This window comes from Chaetodon trifascialis, chromosome 15, assembly GCF_039877785.1.
Source record: "Chaetodon trifascialis isolate fChaTrf1 chromosome 15, fChaTrf1.hap1, whole genome shotgun sequence".
NCBI classification, from domain to species: Eukaryota; Metazoa; Chordata; class Actinopteri; order Chaetodontiformes; family Chaetodontidae; genus Chaetodon; species Chaetodon trifascialis.
In genome coordinates this window covers 4,910,474-4,926,448 of record NC_092070.1, presented here as the reverse complement: position 1 = coordinate 4,926,448, position 15,975 = coordinate 4,910,474, and the positions used below count along the sequence as shown (strand labels likewise).

Below are 15,975 nucleotides of genomic sequence, written 5' to 3'. Positions count from 1 at the left end.
TAACAGGACTTGAGAGCCAGATCTATCTATCTATCTATCTATCTATCTATCTATCTATCTATCTATCTATCTATCTATCTATCTATCTATCTATCTATCTATCTATCTATCTATCTATCTATCTATCTATCTATCGATAGAGAGAAGCATCTCAGAAAAACACAGTAAAATGGCAGAGTTTGACAGCTTCAGGATGATGCAAATCAACAGGCTCACCATGATGAATACTAGTTAGTAGATACTAACCACACTTATGCCCCTGAGGACAGTCAGAACGTTGGCTTTGTTAACTGTTAAATGATAAGCCTCATATGCTGCAGTACAGAGTTAAAACAATGCAATAATGAGTCACATTCCAAATTAAGAACTCATTGCCTGTCCAGCTCAGGATTGTATCAGTGTAAGGAAAAGGCTGTGTACAGCTAAAATGAAGTGCAGTTTGTGATGATCTGTGATGCAATCTGTTGTTTTGGTTTGTTTGCTGGAAATAGCTACTTGAGTGATAGATATTTTCTAAAAGTTTTGTGAAGTTTTCCAAAATACATTTGTAGCAGAACTGGCCTCTAATTGACCTTCTCTTACCCTCTCTGACTTCTCATGAGAAACGGAGGTGTAAACCAGCCAACTGATTGAATTATAGACCATCTGGTTTACTTATAATGAAATGTGATTTCGGAGAGAGACAGGATGTCTGGCTCAATGAACTACTCTTCTCACACGTTGAAGGAGGAGAGCCAAAAGGTCAACGCCTTTACCTCATGGGCATCTCCTACCCAGGATGTCCCATGTTAAGGCTAATTCTTCCCCAATAGCCCTAAGGGCTCAAGACAATAAAACTGTCTGGAGAGACAAATGACATGCCTCAGAGGAATCCACAAAAATCAACAAATGCTGATGGGTTGTAAATTGGACATTCATGAAGCACCTGGTGGTATATGCTTGTGTGTTTTTTCTCAATACTCCAGGATAACCAAACTTCTATGTTAAACTTAACTTTTGATGTTTTCACCCTACAGGACTCATTGTATGCATAATATTGGTGTTTTCCCAGTATCTCTAACCTGAAGTATGACAAAGTTGTGATTTTAACTGTTTTATAAAGTTTGACTGAATTTTTATCATGGAACCATACTGCCATCTAGAGGTTCATAACAATACGCTTGACGTGATGCATTTATTAATAAGTAACCGTAATAGTGATAATCATCTTGGGCAAATATAGTCTGCCTCTCTTTATTTCTTTATTTTGTGTTAGTTATACCTTGAGTCATCACTCATATTAGGACGAGTATTATAAATTGTCACCATGATTATCGTTTAATGTTGAAATGTCATTGAAAATCGTCCATTCAAAATATATATGATTGACCATAGTGAGAAGCAGATGAGCCCCTCGTATGAATCATTGATTAATTCCAGCTCCATGAGGCGAGATTACATCGCGCGTCACAAACCGTCTCACGTGAGCGACGGCCTGCCCATTAGACACGCCCCGGAGCGAGATTTAAATGTCTGCAGCCGCAGCATGAGTTCAGTGCGCGTTACTCTGTCTTGTCTTAAGTTATGTTACGTTATGTTTAGTTTTGTTTGTTACTTCTTAGTTGTCTTAGTCTTGTACAGTCGTTTTGTTCTTTAAGTTTTTCCCGTCTTCGAGCTACTCAAAAGCCATACCGAGTAGCGTGATTTACTTTTCAGAAGACGTGTTTCATAGTTTTGCCGTAAACTTTCATTTTTCCAAGCCACACGTTTTGTTTTAGTCTGTAAATTTTAGTCAAATAATAATAATTTCGTAGACCCTTTTCGACCGGCCATCGAAGAGACTATCAATTTTGTTACTATCAGTCCAAAATAATCCTTCACGGACTCAACCGAACCAAAACCCTGCAGCCAGCTGTTGATCCTTGGTCTGGGTTAACAACCATCCGGAGCCGTCCCTCATCTGTAACCGACACCGTAGAACCCAGTTCGACAGACATCACCGTCCAACATCAGCTCTTCACCTTGGTGTGCCTGGGCCTTCCATCGGACCACCGAGCAGATCGAGCCACGGACGAGCACCTGGGCAACTTTGAGTTAGTTCGGAGCAGAACTCACCGGGACGCCATCAATCTAGTAGGCATGCTCAGCGGGTTTGAATAAGAGTTGGTCCGTGAGGTTAAGATACTGCTAATTTATCCAAATTCTCTCAACTACTCGTTTAATCCCTTAACTTTACGTTCGCGTCCCTATTATCCCTTACAACTACTTCTCACTATCGCCAAACTTGTTTTACCATTGTGTTGCCATAAGTTTCTTTTGTGTTCTGTCATATCACATCTTCTGTCATACCATTCATGATATATCATTCATTATCCATAATTCTGCTTAATAAATGAGATTTTGATTTAAGTCCTGGTTAGACGGTGTCCTTTTGAGTTGAACATAAACGATCCCGGTATCCAGAGTTTACACTTCAGATTATCAGACTGGTTTATTGTTAGTTCATTCGTTAGTATTTTATTAGCGTTATAGCAGTTAATTTCTGCAGTCCTTCTTAGCTGAGGAAGGTGGTGCCCCGTCATTTTATCAACGGATGCAACATCAAATTAAGGTAGTTCCCCAACACATTTAATTATTTTTAATCATATGACAATACACACAACTTAGCTCTACATTTCAATAAAATATCATTTTCTAGTCAAATTTAAAAGGGGCTGCTTTGAGGCATGGCAGCAATATTAAATAAAAATCAAAGTCCATACATCACATATATTCTGATTGTTTTTTTATTTTGTATTTGTCTTATTTTGTTTATTTTTATTTGCTTTTTGCAATTTTATTGTTTATTGCATTTTATTGTTTATTTAATTCAATTTAATCTAATCTAATTCTTTTTTGTTTTGTTTTTGCCAATTACATTTTGCAACTGTGGAAGGAAACTGGAGCACCCTGGTGTAAACCCACACACCCCACTCCAGATTTACATTGCCTGCCTTCCTGTCCTGAGGCTCTGAGCTGGTTGCATCTTCTGAAAAGCAGGTTTGTGGGACAGGGAGCACTTGGCTTTGTCTTAAGTTGTGCACATGCCTCCTTTGGTAGAGATTGGAGGACGTTTGGTTACTGTTGATTGTCTGATGGCAGGTGCATTTGTGGGATTGGGGTGCAGGTGCATAGGTTTGCATGTGCCTGCTCCGGGTGAGATTTGAACGAGTTGAGTCACTTCATTTCTTATGGCAGGTGCATTTGTGTATATGCGACCTTTGTATCTACACCTATCCACTCCAAAGATATCGACCTGCTCTGAATAGGTTGAAGGATCCTTCTCAGCCCACCTACGTTGTTTCGTGCGCAGGAGGCAGCCATGCAGCTGGGCGGCTGAGATCATCGTGTGACTCCCGTTACAGCTTCGCGACCTGACCAGGTCACTGCAATCTGTCAGCTTGGTGGTAGGCTTGTGCAGGATTTCCGGCCGTTTGCTGATCAGGTTTACGCCGGTAGCATCGTGGGTGTCGGCCCTGTCACTGTCTTGCTGCTCAGCCGGAGAGCCATGTCCCATCTTCTTAGAAGAAACGGGTTTGGGGTGCAGGTGCTTAAGTTTGCATGTGCCTGCTACGGGTGAGATTTGAACGAGTTGAGTCACTTCATTTCTTATGGCAGGTGCATTTGTGTATTTGCGATCTTTGTATCTACACCCAGGCTTGTGCAGGATTTCCGGCCGTTTGCTGATCAGGTTTACGCCGGTGGCATCGTGGGTGTCGGCCCTGCGACTGTCTTGCCGCTGAGCCGGAGAGCCATGTCCCATCTTCTTAGAAGAAACGGGTTTGGGGTGCAGGTGCATAGGTTTGCATGTGCCTGCTACGGGTGAGATTTGAACGAGTTGAGTCACTTCATTTCTTATGGCAGGTGCATTTGTGTATTTGCGACCTTTGTATCTACACCCATCCACTCCAAAGATATCGACCTGCTCTGAATAGGTTGTACCATCCATGTCAGTCTGACTACGTTGTTTCTTGTGCAGGAGGCTGCCATGCTGCTGCTCACGAGTCTTTGAGGGCGGTGCAGGAGTCACGACAACAGGTGTGACACCTTGCTCCCCTTCCCCAGTGGATTGATTTAACAATCCATTCAAATCCTTTTTTTCCTCTGTCATTTGGATTTGTGTGATCTCCATACTTACAATGAAATGTTAGTTTTCAAAATAAAATGTCACTGCTGTGCTGCAATTATCTATATTACTGTTATATACTGTACTTAGGTCTGTAATTGTGTCTCAGCAGCATTGGTGTTGTATTTATAATATTTAGATCAAAGGCAGATGCCTTTGATGACATCACTTGACTTAATGTCTTTGAAGATTCACACAACTAAAGGCATTATTTGAATCCCTTTGTCAGGCCCCGCCCCCGGTTACTGTTGCTATAATAATTATATATATATATATATATATATATATATATATATATATATATATATATATATATATATATATATATATATATATAATAACAAAAGAAAAAAGATTCATTATAGCTATCCATATTATGCATAGCAATGAGTGGAATTGGAATGTGACTCATTATTGCATTGTTTTAACTCATTGTTTTTACTGCAGCATATCGTCGCTGTCCGATAAAAAACACGTATCTCCACTTTTAACGATTTTGACTTTCTATTGGCTAAGGAATATTCACATTCTCCCCCAGCAACAGGTAGCATTGGGAATCCAAGTGACCATCAATGCGCGTATCTCCCGCCTCTGGCGTTGCCTGTATATCAGATGATTTGTCATGTCCGTAAACACAGACGGTATACCGTCAGTACTTGGCAGACTTATTATAGCATCTAACGCTAGGCTAATGTTGTCCTTGCATCGAGCGATGCCGTTCAAAAACTTTTTATAACCATGACAGTGTTGTTTACGTTAGATTACTGACCGAGATGTATTCATTGACGTCTGATGTGTCTGTTATGTGCAATGTTTTCTCCTCTTCAGGCTAGACATGTCTCTCACGTTAGAGGAGCTATGTGCAATAGCGAATAGGCTTATCATTTAACAGTTGACAAAGCCAACGTTCTGACTGTCCTCAGGGGCATAAGTGTGGTTCGTATCTAGTAACTAGTATTCATCCTGGTGAGCCTGTTGATTTGCATCATCCTGAAGCTGTCAAACTCTGCCATTTTACTGTGTTTTTCTGAGATCTATCTATCTATCTATCTATCTATCTATCTATCTATCTATCTATCTATCTATCTATCTATCTATCTATCTATCTATCTATCTGTGTTTTTCCTTCTGTGAAGTTCTTGCTGATGGAGAAAGTTTGTCTCCTCTTCCACCCAGCCACGTACCTGGGAAGCAAGAAATTCAGAATTAATTTCATTTCCTTGCAGATCTTCTTGATCACCCCACATAGAGACACATATATGGTACGAGCTTTGTTGTGCACATATGTGTAACTGTGCCTGTGTTACAACGAGGGCAAGGTAGGCCTTTGTGGCACTGCGGCCTTATTGAGGGCAACACAAAGAGCACCGGAATCCATAGTCAGTGGTAGGGTCTGCCAGCTGAGGGAAGTGTTGCCAAAGTTGTGCCTGCACGGTGTGTTTCTCATACCACATCTTGCTGTCGATGCAGATCTGTTTCCATGACTGAAAATGACTTGTAAAAGTCTCATAACATCCCAGCTTTTGACATCGTCCTCCAAAACTACCACAGCTATCTTCTGTGTCAACTCAACAAGTTAAGATATGAAAGGAAAAATGCAAAGTGGAATGACTCACCCACTGAGTGTGTGTGTATGTTTTGTGCTTCCAAAGGGGGACTATGGTGGCCCGCTGGTGTGTCGTGCAGCCAGAGGCTTCGTGCAGGTGGGCATCATAAGTTATGGTAGTCAAGATGGCTGCGCTCTTGCAGGCCACCCTGGTGTCTACACCCAGGTGTCCAGATATCTGCACTTCATCAATGACTACATCCACCGCAGCGAGGAAGCCTCTGCTGAGGTTTGAACTTCCAAGAAGCTGTGAGGCCCTGACTTGTAGTCCCAAAAATGCTGGATCCTAAATTTCCCACAATGCAACTCTTGTACATTTCATTAGACCTTCCCTGCATGCTAAACACTCCTGTCTTTCAAACTCTTTGCCCTCAGTCTGTAACGCAGGCTTTCTGTTTAACATACTAGTAGTTTCAAGCCCAAGCTGAAATAACCCTGATGACATCACCATTGCATCATCAGGGTTAATTTCTCAGACTTGCCAAAGATCCTGCAGAGCCACAGATGACTGCTGTCAGCCTTATCAACAAGGCCCAGAACCCAGAAAGTATATATATATATATATATATATATATATATATATATATATATATATATATATATATATATATATATATATATATAAAGCAAATTCCTCGTATGTGTAAAATCGTACTTGGCAATAAAAGCTTTTCTGATTCTGATGACATTCTACAGTTATTTTTTTAGTCCCAGAAGTTCTAGCTATGAATTGCAAACTGGAAATCTTGTGTAAAATCAGTGGAATGTTTCTTTCATCTCACTGATGAGTCTAGAAATTCAGCTTTGAAGCTAAAGATTCGGTAATGGGTGTAAAACAATGTAGAATACATCTCAAATGCTTCCTTTTGATGAAATGCAATAACAACGAGGACATCATACACTGAAGGACAGCCTCTGTTAAGTGATGCAGCACACAGATATGGGATATGTGAGGCATGAGTCCAACAGTGTGGATTTAGTTTTTACTGTAAATTTAAGAAACTCAATTGCATTGATGGAAATTGCTTCGACATATTCCAGACTTTCAGTTTTTATCTGAACAACAGTGTTCTATTTTTTACCCAACCCTGAGCTACAGGTCTCGTTTCAGCAAACAGCTGACCTCTGAGAGAGAGAACAGTGTCACAATAATTTCACTGCAGGAGAAAAACCTGCAAATCAAGAGAAGCCTGACTCATCAGCCAACCCACTGACTTCCACATTTCAATGCTGAAGATGCGTGCTTCACTGACGAGCTCCACTACGTGTAAAAAGTAGCAGCTTGCAGCCTCACATGCTGCGATGTTTAACCAGATTGCTGCTTGTCAAACGACTTCACTGCTTTGTCAATCCTGGATGAAGTTATCTTGGACGGTATTTTAATTTGAAACATTAAGCTTAGGAATGTTTGTTTAAATCATAAACAACATAAATAATAAAACACCTGGTGAGTCTCAACCCAAGACAAAAGGCCAATTACCACTGTACCTGCAGCTCATGCTTTAGCATTCAAAAAGGATATATAATGTATATTTAGGTGTGTTTCCTGTGTTTATGCCTTTCTAATGTATGAGCAACTTCAAACAAAGAAGAAACGTGCCATTTATGACAAACCTCCCTCAAAATGCTCTGACTTCATATCAAGATACTTTTGCTTGAGTTCATTCTTGCTCTCATGGTACCCAAAACAAATTTTACATTTTAAAAAAAACAAAAACTGTTTTGTTTGTTCTATACACTATTTGTTATGAATAGCGATTTTTCTAACTTCTGTGATGGTGAATAATATAATCACCAACGTGATATGATACCGACGCGTTCTTCAAGAGCATCTTCTGATAACTTTGCTCCAACAGAGGTTCTGCAAAAAGGAGCTGATGTCATGAAAATGCGCTTGTAGTCTGAGGTGGTGCACCACACACAATTCATTTCATCTCAGGTTGTTGGGCTATCCAATAGCCACACTCATTAAATACATGATATATGTCACATGAATTAATCGTTGCCCATTAAAAAAATGTATTAATTGTTGGTGGATGGTGGCAAATGTGAAAACCCCTTCAGGAAACCCTGGAAGTGGTTTGGTTGTGCTCCAGCTGCTGAGCCTTTGGCAGGACTGAGCTGAGGCAGTTGTTGAAGGATCAATGTTAAACCAAGTTGAAAGAAGAGAAAAATCCATGTGTTCTAAATGTAAAAGGTCCCATCATCAACATGCATCCAACAATCAGGATTCTCACATCTGAACAGGTATGTGATGGCAGTTGTAGTGTTTGCTTGTGTTACAGGGCTGTTAATCAAATCTGATCAACTCACACCCACAGTCCTGATGAAGGACACTGTCTGCGTGTTTACTTTGGATTTAATTATACCCTTTTTTTTATCTTTGCTGTTTTGTCATGATAGCTTACTGTCCTAGAAAAATACATCAGATTTAAGAAGAATCATGATCAATATCAGTCTGTGGATTCTGTGGTGACATTGGACATGTTTAGGCTATCTCTGCACAAAGCACAGGAACCAGGCAGCTCCATCAAAGGAAAAAAAACCATCTCTACCTTCTGTCTTGTTAGAAACATATCCAAAAGTTCTCTGAGTGTGTTTTTTCTTTTGTTGGAGCAAAGATAGCTTCAAATCTTTGTGGTTCTCTTGGCCAAACACCTAGAGAGCAGCTTCTTATCTAACAAGCTGATCAAAAAAATAAATAAATAAAGCATCTTTCCGGAAATGTCCTACTGTTTCTCTTTACGCTGTATGCACAATTACACAGGCGAAACCTTTCCATACATTTCCCTTTTCCCCCCATCATGAGCTCAAGTTTATATCTGGATAGGCAGTTTTACTTCTCATCAAAAGGCACATACATTACGTAGTCAAAGCACTGCAGGCAAACCTTCACCCAAAATAAATAGACTAACTCATGAGTTGACAATGCAGCCATCTTCATGACCTTAAATGAAAGACATAAAACCTGGAAGGACGAGCTGTTTTCTCCATGAAGCCGACAGTTACAGTAACAACTTTGGGTAAAATAACGTTCCAGCTCATCCTCATAAAATCTTTGTCTTCAAAACAGATGACAGAAACCTTTTTAAAAAAAAAAAAAAAAAAAGCAAGTAAGGAAAAAAGACTTTTTCTTTGTTATTCTGCTGATCAGTCTCCTCCTGGATACGTTACTTAGCAGCTGTGCACAGTGTCTGTCCTGATGGATCATTGGCTACCTCTACATGCACACGCTTACCTCCACCTGAGGGTTCAATCAACCTCCACCTGCATCTCTCTGCCGCATTAATAACCATGACAGCTTTCCCCCTGCATGTTCACCACACATGAAGTCAAAGTAGGTCCACGTAACAGCTGAGATGAACATTTCGAATGAGCTGTTTCTCATCAGGTGGGACAGCCTGATGAAGACCTTGGCGTGAAGTGACTTGAGTATTTGACATAAAATGCTTTGAAGGTGTTGTCTGGTTTGAGATAGGTGAGTGCATGTAGAGACAGCCGTGGTCGTGCTCATAGTGGCGACGGTGCGTTGGACTCCTCCTGCAGATCTGTGCTTAAATCTGGCAGAGTGTGAGGAGAGCTGCTGATTCTCTCTGTCTCTGTCACAGCGGCCTCCTTCCTCTCGGATTCCTCAGCTTTCTTTTTCTCTGCTTTGGTCTTGAACCTCAGCCCGTGGCCTGTCAATCAAAGGACATACAAATTATTTTTCACTCTTGATCTTTTTCCATTAACTGATTACTCCAAGTAATGTCTCTTTGCTGACTTTGGGTGCTTTTACTGCTGCCCAGAAAGTTTCAATTTACATCTGACAAAATGTCTTTGAGAATCTGCACTGTGTGTACTGACTTGGACAGTCTGCCACCTCTTTGAAGGCCTTCTTCTTACAGCAGCCTCGACACAGGCTGAAGACACATTTATTTCCCTGCAGAGCAAATTAAAACAGTGTCAAGCACAGGTTCGGTGATCAAACAAACGCTCTGGACATTTCTTCTGTTTTTGAGATCTGATGACAACTGATTGATGTGCAACACCATTCAACCCTGTGCAGGCTCTTCTGTTACCATTAATCAATCAGTTACCTTTGGGTTCCCACACTGTTCACATTTGATGTACTTGGCTGCGGGAGGAAAGAAGAGGGACGCTGTCAGGTCTCAGCAGTGTTCTACGTGAACGTTTCAAACGATGAAGTCGGCAGTTTAGGCTGACGCTGACGGGTCGGACTCACGTTTCTGCTCAGGACAGAAGTTCTTGTTGGGGTTTCTGGATCTCTTCTTCTGCTTGTTTTTGGAGAGCGTGTCAGCTGTTCCGTCTGAGTCCTCCAGTGCCCTCTTCTGACAGGCTGGCTTCTTCACCTCTGAGCCCTGACTGTTACCATTGGCAAGCGGCTCCTTTGGCCTGTAAGGCAAATCAGTGATCGTCGTCTACTATACTGATGTATGGGAACTGTAACTGTCTCACTGAAGGGATCATATAGAGACAAATGAAAAGAACAAAGAGTGGTGACTCACGCTGGTCTGACATACGGCTGGCAGATCCAGTGGGGGAACGGCAGACCACCCTCCTTCTCTTCCACATCCTTTCCTTTGGCGATCTCCTCCTGTACAGACATACATACAGCTGCTGGTACAGAAGACTGTCCCCATTTCTCCTGGTTGTCCCAGCACCACTTATTAAATGGTTCTGTCACTCTGACAAGCTGAACCTAATAGATTTTAGTGTGCACTGGTCATGTAAGGGGTCAAATTTGTTAGCCATGTGGTGTGCAGACCACCAGGTATTAACAAGTAGTCTGTGTCTGGATAGTTTATCTGGATAAGGGAAAGATGTACGTTAATGTAAAGGACATCTGGCCAATTTTGCCTCATTTTTAATTAAAATTCCATTCCAGTAAGTGGAGAGAACACCTACCTCTACCTCTTCCTGCTATGTCAAGATCCAGAGAGCAAGACCTCTTGAGGAGACTCTCAAGATGCCACTACAAAGTGCACGACGGGGGTCACGTGACCACCACAGAATCCACGCTAACACTAGTGCCACCAGACGTCTCAACATGCACTAATTAGCTGTTTGTATGAGTAATTTTAGTCAAGTTAGACAAGATACCACACATACGTACAGTGGTTGAATATCTAATTAATAAAAACTAACTTCATCTTGATGCTGACTGATGCAAAGCTCCTCCTTTCACATCCCCACCTGAATGTGAGTGATGACCTGTTTGTCTCAACATGCTGTTGTGGTGAATTATGAATGTGCGATGCGATCAGTCAGTCACTGTCACCTGCTGAACGGAATCAGACAGATCCTGAAACATCTCATCCTGTGATCAGGTTAGCTGTAAGATGATAGTTTGCTCTGATGTTAGTGGAGGTGCTCTTTATTACAGGTAAGGTGCAGCACCTGTATTATAATGCACTGTGAGAAGCCTTGCAGGTGTAAATGAAAAGCCTGTGATGTGATGAGGTGTCATTCTCCAGATACAGACTTCATGTTAATACCAAGAGGAACTGGGTCAGAATCATGTCTGATGCTACACAAAGCACACTAACCAACGAATGATGCTGCTTAATGTCACACAGTATGACTCCTCTCATTGCTTGAGCATTATGTTGTCATGGTGTGCTGGTGTTTTCTCCCCTTTTTTCCCCACAGTGATGAGCCTGCCTACTCCAGAGTACAGACCATTAGCTTTATCTGTAAACACACCTAACACAGCCTTGTGTTTTATGGAGGGATATGCAATAGTGATTTATTTTGAGCAGTTCAAAGTGCCTTCTTCTTGCGTTTCCTCTCCCTCTGGTGCTGCATTAGATCAACAAATTCATTCTCTCCACTTCCCAAGTGGTACATCTTTAAATCTGCTTTTTGCTGTTACCTGGCAGCGCAGCCTCAGCTGTTTGCTAACATCCGCCAAACCCTCAAGGGTCTTCACCTTGGCCAAGTCCTCCCTCAGGTCCTGGTGAATCTGTAGCCTATACACACACACACACATACGCACACATACAATCCACATGGCAGCAAGGGTGAAGAGGTTTAGCTACTATCAAGCTACACATCTGGTGAGATGTATAATCTGGTCAGATTCCCTTTTAAAAATTAATAGACACTCCATCAGTACATATCACAGTAAACACAGTATCAGTATTGTAGTGTAGTGTTCTGTCTACAAAATTGAAAAAGCCCGAATGGATTATATCAAATTATAACCTTGTGGTTGTATCTTGTACGTCTCGACCAGTCAAGTTGCAGTTTACATCGTATCTGACCAGACTCGTATATGTGGTGAAGACTTTGAAGGGATTGAATAACAGGTAATAAGTCTAGTTATGACTATATTGACATGTATGATTCCAGTGAGAAACATGGTGTCTTCACTTAGAGACTATTTTCACAGGCGTACAGAGCACTGATAGAGAGCAACAATCACCTGAAGCTCAGTATGAGCAAAAACAAAGAGCCTGAAGTGAAATACAATCCTTCAAATTTGGATGTTGCTGCAAAGAAGCTAAGAAAATCTAAAACGTGGATGCTTCACACACATCTTCAAGCACAGAAGAGCTCTACAGTCAGCACAGTTTGAAGGTGGACACCCAAGATTAGTGTCACCAATCAGTATCTGACCAAATGTGAAATATGGTCAAGACTGACCTAAAGCTGTATCACAGCTGGATTAAGTTATTGCACATGCCAGCCCAACATTTATTCCTGTTGTTAATTCCTGTTCAGAGCATTCAGCTGCTGAAACACGGGGTGGCTTTTCTGGTGAAGAAACACATTTGCCTTGTATTCCAGGGATAAGTACATGCATATATGTACACACTGAGAGTGACATACGTGTGGTGCCAGAGCTTGAAGAGGTGGGCTCGTACGTAGGACAGAGAGCAGGGGGGGTGCTGCTTCACCACCTCCAGATACTCCTCAGCCATCTCCCACACCGGGGGGTTGTATCCCTCAAACAGTGCTGGGTTGTGGAGGTTCCCCTCTAAAAATAATACAAAATAGATACAAAGCAGTTTTAAAATAACACATATCCTGAGCAGGAATACACATTATATATCAGCTATTAACAGCAAGGAAAACATGTATGTACTTAACAAAAACATAACACTACAAAATGAGACACAGTAGAGGTGAATTCTGAACCTGCACTCATGACTCCCTGCACTCCCGTCTCCTGAATGCAGCGCTCCACATCGCTCAGGTGCTGAATGTTGCCATTCGCAAACACTGGAATATTTACCGCTTTCCTGTAGCAAAAACACACCAAACTGTCATCGAGGGCAATGCTGAGCACCCTGAGTCATTTGATTTTGTTATGAAGTCGAAACATCAACCGTGTGAAGGGCTTCTTAATTATTAGCTTGAGAAGCACTGAAAGAGCTGGACACAGGTTTATGTTCCAGATGGCTTAACGTACATGTGAAGGATTAAATGAAGGTGATGGTCGCTCACCGTACTGCCTTGATGTGCTCCCAGCTGGCAATACCTGTCATGGCTCCTTTCTGGTCTTTGGTTCTGCCATGCACTGTCAAAAGCTGGGAAGACGTTTGAAAAAGCCTAATTGAGGACTTTTTAAGGACTTTTTGAGGACTGTTTAATAGCGGCTTTAGGGACACATCCCCAACTAAATCAACTTCATCAATTTCTGTTTACACTGTGAACACAGAAGCAGAGAAGCAGTGAATTCTTGTTTAAATCACTGTGAGCGCACCTGACATCCAGCCCTCTCCAGCATCTGGGCATAGCGGACCGTCTTTTCCATCTCCTTGAACACACGGATCTTACATGTGATGGGCACTGAGAGCTTTTCATTGGCTAACCTGACTGTACAATAAGAGGGAAATATTAATAGTTTGAGAGAGGAAAAACTGTTTTGTAAAACACAAAATAATAGAGAAACACAGTGTTGAAGTGGCACCACACTGATGCAAGAAATATGATTTTTTTTTTTATCATTATTTGCAGATTCTTTTCAGAATCTTACCCATTTTCTCTAACAGCTCCCATTCATCTTGTAGGAAAACTCCATAGTGCCCTTAGAAACAAGAATCAAGACAGATTAGTTTCCTCTGTTGTCAGTAAGGTCAGTGTCTTTTCTCATAAAACCACTAGGAGTCAAAAAAATGAGAAGTTCAGGGTTTGAATTCAGAGGGAACTGTGTGTACCTCTTTTAGCGATCATCTGCGGACATCCCAGGTTGAGGTCGATAGCATCGCAGTAGTCCTGGGCCAGCAGAGCTGCCTTAATGAACACCTCTGGATCATTGGCACAAAACTAGAAAACACACACGCAAACATGCAATGCAACCCTGTGAGTTACTGCCATTACACGAGGGATGTTAATGTAAGGTGTGAATTCACATCACATGATGTCTTGTGAGAAGCCTGTGCACAAGATAAACATGCTGGGAAATATTCAGCATCGCTTCCATGATTAACAATGCGTGCATGAGCCCGCCTGTGCGGATCCTCACCTGCGTGATGAGAGGTCTGTCCTCTTCACACAACTCATTGTAGAGGTTTTCTCTCCTGTAGTTGGCGTCACGAACAAACACCTGAGCATGCAGCATGGGGGTGTAGCAGAGCTGAGCACCGTGCCGGCGGCTCAGCAGACGCCAGGCCAGCTCGCTCTGGTCCACCATGGGTGCCACCACAAAGCGTGCTTCTTTCAGGGTCTTCCTCCAGAACTCAAAGCCCTGGAGCTTGGCCATCACAGGTGACTTCACTGGCAACACAGTGTGAAATATACACTTCCTGATTTTGTTGTAGCTCACAGCAGTTCCACCAAATCCCGAAATCAGAAGAAACCTGGACATATCGAGAGGCCATTGCAAAATTAAGGAATGCATCGTCAAATGTGCAACCTTTTACTACTAAAAAAACTGTCTTATAATGTGAGGAATTTCCTCTGGAGTTTGGTATCTCTGCTCTTTTTCCAATTCCATCATAAGCCCTTTATAACCTATCTATGTATCTAACTTATCTGAAGTAAGTCGTTTAGCCAGTTGTTCGTGTTCACGCTAAAGTGAGAAGTTAAAGATGTCGACGACTTCAGAGCCAAAGCTGCTGCTAACTGCACACTTAAAATACTGTAGCTTAACAAACTACATTACAAGTTTAGCCAGATCTCCACTGGTCTCCTGACGTTTCCAAGAGCGAAGTGATCAACTTAAATGTTTTGTTGATTTCGAGAGTTCCTGTTTTTGACTTTCTGTCTTTCTTCATAATTAATAGCATTTGTCACGAACGTCCACTAACGTTACTGTGTCTGTGCTCTGACTTAGCTAGCAAAGCAGCTGACATGTAGCACATGATGCGCCACCGCAGTACACAATTTGTACAAGTTTGACAGAAAATGTATGACAGTTATGTTTCTGTGGGAGCAACACGCACTCCTCTGTCCACGTACTAACTGTACTTGTCAAAATATATTTTGAGAGTTAGTTGTTTCACCTGTAATTCAGTGAGATTTGTAGGGTATTCCTGGCGCAGCACTTTCCAAACGTGTGCAGCAGCGATATAGCACCGGCGTGAAACTTTTCCTACGTAAACCTTTCCTGTTACTTGCGAGTCTGGAACGCAATTGGTTGCGGGACTTCTTTTTGTTTATGTATGACTTTAAATGACCATAGCGCCACCTACTGTAGCGGAGGATGCATAAATGGTTAAATAACACGTGTCTAACAAGCAAACAAAGTAGATATAGACTTAGCTGAATGATGTTGTCTAATGTTGTATCGTTTTAAAATTCAATTACAGCTTTGTGGACATCCTTGACTCCCCTCCATTTGTCCCTATATTCCCTCTAGATTCCATTCACTACCTGTCTTTCTAATCCTAAAGAGGAGCTGCTCCCTCTCTTCATTGTACTTACTGCAAACCAAGATCCTTTCCTATTTCATGGAGTCTGAAAAGCTCTGGTGAATTTCTTCCTTAAGATCTTTTCTCATTAATTTCATTGATTTTATACTGAAGAGCACAGCAGCAGAATCGTTGCAGAGAATCAGTCTGTCCAGCTTAACTTCTGCAACACACTGTAAACCTATTACTACTGCCATCATTCAAGCTGTATCGATTGGTAGATGGTTTGATCCAATGTTTGTTTTCATTTTTGGTGTGGGATTTGTTATGGCTGCTTTATCATGTTCATCTTAGAACTGTCTGTATCAACGTAGCAATACAATACGTATTTCGTATATATTGTTTTTTGTTTTGTTTTGTTTTTT

General features: G+C 41.6%; 1 protein-coding gene across 2 annotated transcripts; it reads right to left on the bottom strand.

The window, feature by feature from the left end:
• Window positions 1–8,468: 8,468 nt before the first annotated feature.
• dus1l (dihydrouridine synthase 1-like (S. cerevisiae)) lies at window positions 8,469–15,291 on the bottom strand. Of its 2 annotated transcripts, none has more exons than XM_070981185.1 (14): window positions 15,203–15,291; window positions 14,224–14,557; window positions 13,916–14,024; window positions 13,735–13,785; window positions 13,462–13,574; window positions 13,203–13,285; window positions 12,894–12,997; window positions 12,585–12,732; window positions 11,626–11,722; window positions 10,259–10,347; window positions 9,976–10,145; window positions 9,830–9,867; window positions 9,597–9,672; window positions 8,469–9,427 (listed from the first exon to the last, which is right to left on the bottom strand). In XM_070981185.1, exons 2-14 carry the CDS (start codon window positions 14,458–14,460, stop codon window positions 9,261–9,263), a joined length of 1,482 nt encoding a protein of 493 aa, XP_070837286.1. In that variant the 5' UTR covers window positions 14,461–14,557; window positions 15,203–15,291; the 3' UTR covers window positions 8,469–9,260. The 2 variants fall into 2 exon arrangements, with proteins under 2 accessions (XP_070837286.1, XP_070837287.1); XM_070981186.1 differs by having other exon boundaries at window positions 8,570–9,427; window positions 14,224–14,474; window positions 15,203–15,273.
• Between the last annotated feature and the right edge of the window lie 684 nt (window positions 15,292–15,975).